The sequence below is a fragment of the Austrofundulus limnaeus genome, unplaced genomic scaffold (assembly GCF_001266775.1).
Source record: "Austrofundulus limnaeus strain Quisiro unplaced genomic scaffold, Austrofundulus_limnaeus-1.0 Scaffold277, whole genome shotgun sequence".
Classification (NCBI taxonomy): Eukaryota; Metazoa; Chordata; class Actinopteri; order Cyprinodontiformes; family Rivulidae; genus Austrofundulus; species Austrofundulus limnaeus.
The window spans coordinates 470,217-481,406 of record NW_013952679.1 but is presented as its reverse complement, the minus strand read 5'-3'; the positions used below and the strand labels follow the sequence as shown (position 1 = coordinate 481,406).

The 11,190-nt window shown below is 37.9% G+C and overlaps 1 protein-coding gene across 1 annotated transcript; it reads right to left on the bottom strand.

Moving 5' to 3' along the window:
- Positions 1 to 346: 346 nt before the first annotated feature.
- On the bottom strand, positions 347 to 8,036 carry LOC106526472 (leucine-rich repeat-containing protein 72). Its single transcript, XM_014021091.1, has 5 exons — positions 7,938 to 8,036; positions 5,450 to 5,673; positions 5,003 to 5,185; positions 4,839 to 4,916; positions 347 to 968 (listed from the first exon to the last, which is right to left on the bottom strand). Exons 2-5 carry the CDS (start codon positions 5,602 to 5,604, stop codon positions 800 to 802), a joined length of 585 nt encoding a protein of 194 aa, XP_013876545.1. The 5' UTR covers positions 5,605 to 5,673; positions 7,938 to 8,036; the 3' UTR covers positions 347 to 799.
- Between the last annotated feature and the right edge of the window lie 3,154 nt (positions 8,037 to 11,190).

Here is an 11,190-nt window from a genome sequence, read left to right as displayed (position 1 = left end):
GAGTTCCAATAATTAGTTCTAAAGGTTTTGAAATCAATAAAATGAAAACAGTGCCCAAATTTATGCACCTGCCTAATTTTGTTAAACAATTATTGCACACTTTCTGTAAATCATATAAACTTCATTTCACTTCTCAAATATCACTGTTTGTCCCCTATATGATATATTTTACTGATTTTTTTATCCAAACAATGATTTATAAAGGTAAATCAGAAAAATTAACAAGGCTGCCCAAATTTTCACACCCCACTGTAGCTAAAATGAGCATAACTTAGGCCAAAGATAAAATTTTGCAAAGCAATATCTCAAAATAGCTAAACTGATATGAAAGATAAATTAAACAAACTGGAAAAAATGTAGATTTATTTAGCAAAACAAATAGTAAAGATAAAATAAGCAAGACTTGCACTAAACCATTATTCTGGCAGAAATATGATGGTTTTTACACATTTGTCAGAAACAAAATGTTGACTATAAACAGAAAGGCAACTTTATTTCTGTTTGTTTCACTTCTTGTCTGTTTACATGATGATGGTCTTATGATGATGATGATGATAATGGTAATGATGATAATGAATATGGTTTATGAAGGTGTTGTTGATAATGAATGGTGATGATGATGATGGTCTTATGAAAGTGATGATCATGATGATAGTGGATAATGATGATGTGATGAAGGTGGTGATGATGATGATGATAATGGTCTTGTGAAGGTGATGATGATGATGAGAAGGGTCTTATGAAGGTGATGATGATAAGGAATAATGATTATTATGATGATGAAGGTAATGATGATGGTCTATGATGACGTCTGTTTCCTGGATGAGTCCTCCCTCCTCTTCCTGCTGCTGCTGCTCAGACGGCTCTGCTGCAGTCGGTACGTCTTTCTGGCCTGGACTCGCTCCTTCTCCACAACTTCTGTGTCATCCAGAATCTCTAGACCTGGGATCTGACTGATCACATACAGCCTGAGAGGAACCACAGAGAGGAAGAGTCAGACCGAGAACAGGTGGACCGAAGACTAATTAAATGTTCATAACTGTTGAAGTCAATCTTAGTCAAAATGGCTACTACAGCTAAGTCAACCAGTCAACCAAAGGAAACACAAAATAACTATGACTCAGCAGAGTTCAAAGATGATGAGCCCCACTGATGATTCAGTGGGGCAGTATCTAACAGTCATACTCATCCTCAACACAAACTCTAAACATAAACTGATCATGAGTTTGGTGTTTGTAAGGGAAACATCTCTTTAATCACAACTCAGATTATAAGGAAGTAATCATTAATGTAAATCATCAAAAATAAACTTTTGGAGTCAGCCCAGGTTAAGATGGCTGCTGCAGCCAGCTGATCTGTGCAAACATAAATAACTCAGTTCATTTTACTCTGAGCACATACAGTACATCTGCTATTACATCACAATGTTATGAGTTTAGTTTAAGGCAGTGAGCAAAATAAAAAAACACAATACTTTGTTTTCAGTCTGTCCTAAATGAAGATGAATTTTCTGCTCATTAAGTCCTCTGTGGTTGTTTGTCGAGGGTGTGGACTGGTCCAATCATAGTTGTTCATAATAAAGCAAAGCTATTAAATTACAGGACATGAAACTGATATGAATATAGAAAACACAAGAGGAAATATTGCACTGCACAGACTGAGGCAGATGGTTTAAAGGATCTTATTTCATGTTGTCGTGCGATCCAATCTGTGTCACTGAGCTCTGACAGAGAGCCAGAGGGCAGGTGCATCTGAACACCTGTCACCTTTTTCACAACAAACGGTTATCTTCTTTGTTTTTTTGTGCTGCAAACCAATAAACAATGTTCTGTTTAAGAAAATGAGCCTGAAATAAAATCAACACATATAAAAAAAGGGGTTTGTTTTTGTGCTGTTGCATTTATTAAACACATGAGGGCGATGTTGTTCAGTGATTGAATGGATTTTATTGGTCAGTTACAAACAACAGTTACTTGTCTGCATGAGAGTAGATTTATCATTTACAGTTTCCTCTGATGTTTGTTTTATGATGAAATAATGAATTTTGGGCCTGAAACTGTTACTGCAGACAGTTACTGAACCAGTCGCTGTTAAAGCGGACAAAAATTCATCTTATGATAAGCAACTGCAACTTAACTGCTCCGGCAATGTAAATATTATATTATTTATGTTTGCATGGAGGGTTTCACCCCAGCATCCTGAGACTAAGAGAAATGAGGGAGGCAGAGGACTAGACCCTCAGGAGGAAAGCCCCCAATGATGAACTGATGAGTGAATGTCTCAGATAGGGCTGCCACAAACGATTATTTTTATAATCGATTAATCACCGATTATTTTTTCAATTAGTCGACTAATCGGATCATACGTTAATTGAATATAAAACATAGAGCTTATCGTGCCAGAATGCAGCTGCTATTATATAACCATCATTAGATTTTAGCTATATGCTAACTAAAAATAATTGCTGTGGAAGGATAGTTCTGCTCTGCAGATATTACACAGGTTTCTCTTTCATTTCTTAAAATGATCCCACACTTTGAGCTCTGTTGTCAGGTAGCCATGATACCAGAGCCTGTCTGTATAATTGTGATGTCCACGGCCTACCCCAGTTACCACTACTGTGCATGTGTGTCAAGGACAGAAAGGCAGATGTGGCAGTGGAAGGTGTCAAAGCAGTTTGGAGAGAAAAAACAAAGTAAAGAACAAAAAAAAAAACAATTAATCGATTATTAAATTAGTCATCGATTTTTTTAATAATCGATTAGTCGTCGATTAATCGATTAATTGTGGCAGCCCTAGTCTCAGACAGCTGAAACCCAGTGAGGAACAGCAGGAACCATCATGGAAAGATAATTCTCTACATCACACACATTACACTGCAGAGTCAGTGTCAATAACTACGTCACTACACTGCAGATTCTGTAGAATATTTCTGTATGCAGTACTTTTACAGCTGTGCTCATAAAGATTACACATTTTTCCTCATTTACTTTTTAAATCTCATTTTTATATTTTGATTATATTGTATGTTTTTTATCTTGAGTGTTATTTGTTTTATTGTTTTGCACCTTTTGTACTCTAGAGCTTTAATTTTGTTTTATTTTAACTTACAATTGCACTCCAACTCACTGCAATGCACACATTATACTACAAAGACAGTGGTACTATTTACCTCATGGACTATTTACATTTTACTATTTTCACATTCTGAACTATAATATTTCTATGTGCAATAATTTTACTTTGCACATTCTGATTAAATTGTTTCTTCTACAGACACTTTTTAAATGAAATTTTTACATTTTGCTTATGTTGTTAATTTTTATAACTGAATGTTCTTGCATTTTACTCTTTGTTTGAAATTTTAACTTAAATTTACAGATTTTAAAGCATCTCACTGCCAGTTGTACTGCGTTTTACTATTCATGTCTCCATCTCCATCTCCATCTCCTTCCGCTTAGCCGTAGTGATACCCTTAGCAACTCTGCAAGAATAAATATCTGGTCCACTGTTCCACAACCAGTACAGAAGCCACACTGCTCCTTTTGAATCAGAGGTTTGACGACTGACCGGAACCTCCCTTCCAACACCCTGGAGTAAACTTTCTTGGGGAGGGTGAGAAGTGAGATCCTACGATGGTTAAAACACACTCTCTAGTCCTCCTTTTTAAAAATGGGAACCACCACCCCGGTCTGCTACTCCACAGGAGTTGTCCCAGTCCTCCATGTGATGTTGAAGAGATGTGTCAGCCATGACAGCCCCACAACATCCAGAGCCTTCAGCATCTCGGGGTGAATCTCATCCACCGCTGGTGCCACCAAGGAGCTTTTTGACTACCTCAGTGACCTCTGCCATGGAAATGGACCTGAGTCCTAAAACTGCCTCCCCAGGTGGAGATGGAGGGTGGATTGAGGAGAACCTTGAAGTGTTCCTTCCACCRCCCAAGAATGTTTTCWGTCCCAGTCCCTACCCAAACCAAGTGCAGCCTGGGACAGGGAACATTTTACTTTTCTGAGTCACCGAATGGTTTGCCAGAATCTCTTCGAGGCCAGCTGAAAGTCCTTCTCCATAGCCTCCCTGAAATAGGGTTCAGATCAAGGAGACTGTTCCTCCCAATCACCTCCCTCCAGATAACTCTGTCATTGCCCACATGGGCAYTGRAGTCACCCAGGAGAACAAGGGYAACACCAGAGTAGGAGATAGTCCAGCACTTCTCCAGGAGTTGGGTTCCAGAGCCCAAGTTCTGAGTAGAGCCCATCTATATTCAGCTGGTAATGCTCAAYCTCTCCCACAAGCTCCGGCTCCTTACCCATGAGTGAGGTTACGTTCCATGTTCCAAGAGCTAGTTTTGTCTTTCCGCCAGGAATCAGCACGGCCAGGGACCCTCCTTTTGCCTGCTGCCTGGCATGCATTGCACCCGACTTTGATGGTCCTCCCCACTATTTATGTGACAAAAAAATTTTGATTTGATTTGAGATGTGGAGATCCCAAGTCACTAAAATATCAGTATGAAGGAGCAGCTGAAGAAATACCAAGAGCTGAAAATTGTGTGAGAGTCAAGGTCCCAGTGGTCCCAGTGGTCATTGGAGCATTCATTGCTATGACCCCAAAGAGCGTTGGCAGAGCTCTTTCTTAAATGTTGGAACACTGACACCAGAGTTGTGTGTGAGTTAGTCTGGATCCTGTTATTTATTTATTTATTTATTCCTGTTTAAAAAGGCATCTATGTCATTAAAAAACATGCCATGAAGAAGAGATGTAAAGTTATGTGTCTTTGACAGTAAATGAAACATCTTAAATGAAATAATAAATCCTGTCATGCTTCAAAGTGGACCCACCTGTAGTCCTGGTACTGAGTCAGACTTCCTCCATTGAAATAGCTAGGGGCAGCCTCGTTGTTCATCATACTCAGAATCCTGCAGTTCACAATGAACAGACAAGCTGTGCAGAAAAAAATGCAGACAACAGATCTTCAGCTGCTGACAGAAATCTCAGCTCTTACTTAATGTTGGGAAACTTCCTCTTGATCTCCTCCACAAACACAGGCAGGTTGTGGATCTGGTTCTTGTTGATGCACAGGGTGCTGATGCTCGGCATGTAGGGAAACTTGACATGAGACGTGTAGCTGTTGCAGTCCAGAATCAGAGTACTGAGTTTCTCCAGACGCCCCAACAGAGCCGGGTTTCAATAAGGACTGAATGAAGGAGAAAACACTCAAGCAGGAGGTCAAACACTGGACCAAACACTCACCACTTCATCTTATATTTTCTCAAGCTTTTCCTCTACAAAAGTGTTTACTGCTGCTGTCTGGTCTCTCATCAGACTCTTGTCTTCTGTAGATTTTCATTGTTTCTATTAAAATTTAAATCAGAGCTGCTTGTTCTTGAAATCAAAACTCTAAAACCCTTATATTAGTTTTTTTTTCTTCATTTGAAACAGTAAAGGATACTCATTGAGCAGGTTGTAGCTCAGGTCCAAGACCTCCAGCGTGTCYGTCTGTGTCAGGATGGCATCATAAGGGATCTCTGTGAGGCCCTGATAGGCAAAAGAAAGCCACTGAAACCTGGAGGCTGGACTGGTCTGGACTGCAGTCTGAGGATCCATGACTAAAGCCCCAGATCTGTAACACCTGCTCCTCCTCACCACACAGGATGGTTATGTCATGACCTGAACCTGAACAGGAATCAGAGCAGTTCATGGTTACCAGACATCTGTGAATGATGAAGATGATCAACTTATTTTCTTTGACCAACAAGGGATATTCCTTTATGCTAAAATGCAGAGTGAAGGCTGGGGGCCAAAATTAAATTCTTAAAGTTAAAAGGAGTACAAAAGTAACAAACATAAAAGAGTTTGATTAAAAAATTTAAATCACCAAAGTAAAAATCAACATTCTTGTTGTGGGTAAAAAGGTAAACGAGACAAGTGATTGACTAAATTTATTTCATGTGTCAATAGAGATCTTATCACCGAAGTTATGTTCCATCTGTTTCTTTCTCTGCAGTTCAGCTAAACAGTCTTTGTCCAATGAGGTATAATGACTCTAGGTGTCATGCACGCTTCAGTAAACAGTAAACAATGTAAACAGTTTGTCAGGGTTAGATTTCTGCATAGACTTGCATAAAAACACTATATTCTGCCTTTTAGAAACATCTTTTCAGACATGTGCACCTTGTCCCTGCCCTGAACAATATGGCTGCTTTCTAAACAAAGAAAAGTCGCAGGATAGTTCCTCTAGTCAATACACTCCATCATTGACGTTACGTATAAAAGCAGTGCCATCTACTGATGCAAAGTTATGACAGAACAGTGGTTACATTAGTGTGTAAAMTACAGAACACATCAGTGTGTAAACTACACAAATCATTAGTGTTTAAACTACAGAAACATCTGTGCATAAACTACAAAACACATCTGTGTATAAACTACAAAACACATTAGTGTTTAAACTACAGAAACNGTGTGTAAAAAAACAAAACACATCAGTGTGTAAACTACACAAATCATTAGTGTTTAAACTACAGAAACATCTGTGCATAAACTACAAAACACATCTGTGTGTAAACTACAGAACACATCAGTGTGTAAACTACAGAACACATCAGTGTGTAAACTACAGAACACATCAGTGTGTAAACTACAGAACACATCAGTGTTGGACTGAATCAGCACACACTCAACGAGTGCACTATTGGTTTTTGGACTTGATCAAATATCAGGACAAATTATTTCATCACAGCTTAAAATTTAATTCCTTTAAATTTTGAAGAAGCAATTTTATTTAACTTTCGAATATTCTCTAATAAAGCTTCACAACACCATTCATTTCCCAATAAATGATTATTTACATAGATATGTGTTCTGATTTGCCAGCAGGAATCTGTAGTTCTTCTGGTCAGGGGCTCCACAAAAGGGAGAGCTGTTTGGACTTGCTGCTAGTGTGTCATTTTTGTAAGAATTAAACTCTATTTCTCTTAACAAAGATTAACTGGATTGGCTCTCATTTTGATGGAATGCATCACCCGCCATCTTTTATCTTTTATCCAGAGCTTCAAACTGAGATCATTGTTTGATGGGAAATGACAGATGTTGTGATTTTGTGAAATGTCACAGTGTGTGTTGTCTCCACTACAACCACACCAAACTTCTGACGAACTGATTGGTCTTTAGCTATTTTGAGTTTGCTAAGGTTGATTAGCTGCAACGACTCCAAATGTTAATCAGTTGTAGATATTAATTAATTAATTAATATGTTTATTCATTTCATTTMATTTAAAAACAACAAAATTTATGTACAATAAAAAAACACAAATCACAAAAATAAAATGAAAGGCGACAGAMAGAAGAAAAAAATTGTATATCTGCGCCTTTTTTCTCAAAAAAATAAATAAATTTAAAAAATAATGATCTACTTTAATCTAATTTAATGATTTCATCCTTAGATTCGTGCAAACCGGTCCTGCAGTGAGCTTTAGCTAGCAAGCAAACAAGGTTTAAACAAGACTTAATGTTAAAGATTTCAGCAAAGATGCTGCACTGTGAACACACACACAATTCTGTATTTCTATCCATATTAGAATTGTTTATTGACTTGAATTGGCAGTAGTTTTTGGCCTAAACTTGACGTTTTACCCTTAACCAAACCCCTGACCCAAAAATGAAGTTCCAACATATTAGGACCAGTCTTTGATCCCTATAAGGACTACCGGTCTTGACAAGATTGGTGTGTATTTCAGAAACAGTCCTAAAATGGTAACAAATACAAGTACATAAACACACACTTCTAACTTTTCAAAGGAGATGAAATTATCTGTGTCCTGACCACAGAGCAATGATTTAATCAGGACCAACATTTTAAATCAGACAAAAAGAAAACAGGTCAGACTTTTAAGCTAAAGTAAAAATCTGTTTATCTGGTCAGTTTTAGTGGGACTTACCRATCTGAGGAGGATCTGTTGAATCTCTTGACTGAACCGGGCAGTTTGAGAACTGCTCCAGCTCAGATAAAGACCTCCTTTCAGACCCTGCTGAGGGGTCACATGACAGGGATAAGCTGTTTGCTGCTGGACCTTGTGCTTCAAACCCACTGACTCTGATCAAAATCAGGTTAACATGGATACTTAAAAAAAGACAACACCAGTTTAAAACAGATCACACAATGTTCTACTGAGYCCAACAACATCTGGAGCCCTGAAGATAAAACAGTCCCCTGAAAATCTGACAAATATTTAATTGATTCAAGTTTCAAATACATTTAGCTCAAGTTTAGACATTTGGTAGATAAAGTTTTATTCAAGATAATATGTAAAGTAAACAGGATCATTTAAAAAAATCATCCATCTATTTTACCCACCTTCATTTCAGGGTCACTGGTGCCCATATTCAGCAGTCACTGTGTGGGCTGTTGTGGGGTACATCCTGGACAGGTCTCCAGTCTATCATAGGGRCATAGTCCATGGGCTAGGGTGGGTCACTGTGCCCCACCCCACCTTCCCATACACACACTACTAATTTTTTCTGGTATTTTCATACGCCCTAGGGTCAACACTTGGATTGTTACCACCACCACCCGGGACACCTTTTTAACCACACCCTTTTTCATTGTGACCATCAAAGTTAGGGGAACAGAAAATTTAAATGCCAACAACTTTTCTATAGACCAACCAAATTTTTAAAACAATGTATCAGCTGATTCATATTGATTAGCTCTTCATTTTAAATGGCATTTCAGTTTGCACATGATGTCATCAGATGGTCAAAATGTTGCAACTCAACAGAAGATGAAAATTTTCATCTTTGATCTGAGTTTACCGACCCCAACTCTTCAACTTACTTTTTCATGCTCCTTCGGATCTACTTATTCAGAAAAAAAAACTGTTAACAAAATTATAGTTGGTAGGTACTACTCCACAGGGATCAGTTTTTGACGACACCCCTACATACTTTGTGCAAAGTTCAGAGTTATAAATTGCTCATCTAACCCAAGTCTTTCTTTATCTTATATCCAGAAAAAAAGCATTTTGATCTTATTTGGAGACTGATATATTAAGAGCAGACTTTTTAGAGACAAGTCCAGACACTTTTCTTAAAAGCTTGTTTCAGCAGGTTCTTTGGGTCATTACTCAAAGCTCCTGATCATAGGTAAAGCCCCTGTCACAATATGACGTTTTATGCCAACTTATAAAAATCGACATTGAAGATAGAATTGAAAAAATCAACTGGAAGCTTCTTCTATGTTTGTACATATTGTAATTGTAGCAAATCGATCATTTATTAACAATTTAGACATAAAAAAAAGTTTCATAAGTTGGCATAAGTTGTCTAGTGTGACAGGGCCTTTAGTGTTGGACCGTAGACTGATGGGTAAAAATGAGACCTTTACCTTTTGGCTCAGTACCTTTTTTTGTCTGGGGTTCATTCTTTTCCAGACGAGAACTAGGACTTCAAATATGGAGAAACTGCTCTGGTGTCAGCTGAGGGTCCTGGCTCCATGAGTCTGTTAAAAGTAGTGCACACCTCCTCTCTCTTCCAAACTGTAGACTCTACTTTCCTTTGAGATGCCTAGAAATCCATAAAGGTTCTGCCTTTGGTGCCAAAGGAAACCCTGAACCAGACCAGAACTTTTTGGAAACAAGTCGTACTTGTTCAAATGAAAATGAATCAAAGTCTGTCAGGTTGTGGAGGGACTATGTGGCCAAGAGAACTCAAAACACCAAAATATTCTAGTAAAACCACAAGAGACACGATTGTGAGTAAGTTTTCAAGTCATGGCAACTTTTATAACACGGAACATACTTTTATTTATGTTTAGGGCTGTTTTATGAATGTTTATTTTGGACTAAAATACTGTGAAAAACCTGAAAAAGAATGTGAGTACAGACATTGTGTCCTGGTCCAAGACAAAAACTGAACCATCAGACCCACTGTCTCTCTGTCCAGTATTTACTCTCATATCTCCCAAATCCTCAAAAATAACAGTCCACAGATTTATTTTTATTTTCATCTTTAACAATTGAGGTGCTTTTCATTTATAACACAGTGTCCCATGTATTTTGTGATAAAATAATTAAGGAAAAATAATTAGAAATACAGTATGTACAATGTGAAGAAAACAAATCAAAACAACTTTACAGGAAGATGAGTTTAAGTTTTATCAGAACCTGCTGCTTGTGAATCATTCAGCCTGCATCACTCTGAGAAAAACAACAATACTTTCTTATTCATACGTTTGCATACAGCAGATAATCATCTCAGTGGTTAAATAAAGTATATAAAGTGTAAACAAAGTATTTTTTTTACTTGGTGCATCTGGTTATAAAACACATCTGACATACTAAGTGAAGAGAGTACTGAGGGGACAGATCCTGTTGGCACCGGCCCATCCTCTAGAACCAACTTGTGGCTCAGTTTAGGGGCTGCAGCCTACCTAGACCATGGCCCCATGTAGGCCTTCACAGTCCAGGTAGGCTGCAGAAAAACTGCTGTGAAATGAGACGGTCTAGTCTTCATGTGACGTCTGTTTGTTTGACCATGTGCTACCCCATTACCACATGCCTTCAGACTAAAAATATATTGGGACATGTATTCACAGGAGGAATAACTTCACAAATAAAGCATTGCACAAAAATGTAAATTATTGTTTAGATTTAGCTCCAGTATCAGTACTTGTATTTGCATTTTATTTAACATCTTACTGCAGCATAAATTTAATTAGCTAAGTTGCTAAACTTACATTTAAAAACAAATTATTTGGTCCGTGATGGATTTCCAAACTATGCCGACTTGGTAAAAATAAATAAACCAATAAATAAAAATTCAGCTGTCTTTGTTTTTCTGTTTAGTTTGCTGATGGCATATTGAATCCTGGGATATCCTWGGATGGGAAGGATACTCAGGTACAGCCTTTATTTTTGGGGTTTTGTTCCCAAGATTCGTTGCACCTTCAGCAAACTAAACAGAAAAATGAAGACGGCAGAGGTTTTCTTAAATTTTACAGCAGAGTTTAAGTTTATTTTATGATATAGTTTGGTAAATGGTAAATGGTCTTAACTTATATAGAGCTTTCTCAAGTCCCGTCGGACCCCAAAGTCCTAACACTTCAACCATTCAAACACACATTCATACTGATGGTGGTAAGCTACATTGTAGCCACAGCTGCCTGGGGCACACTGACAGAGGAAAGGCTGCCAT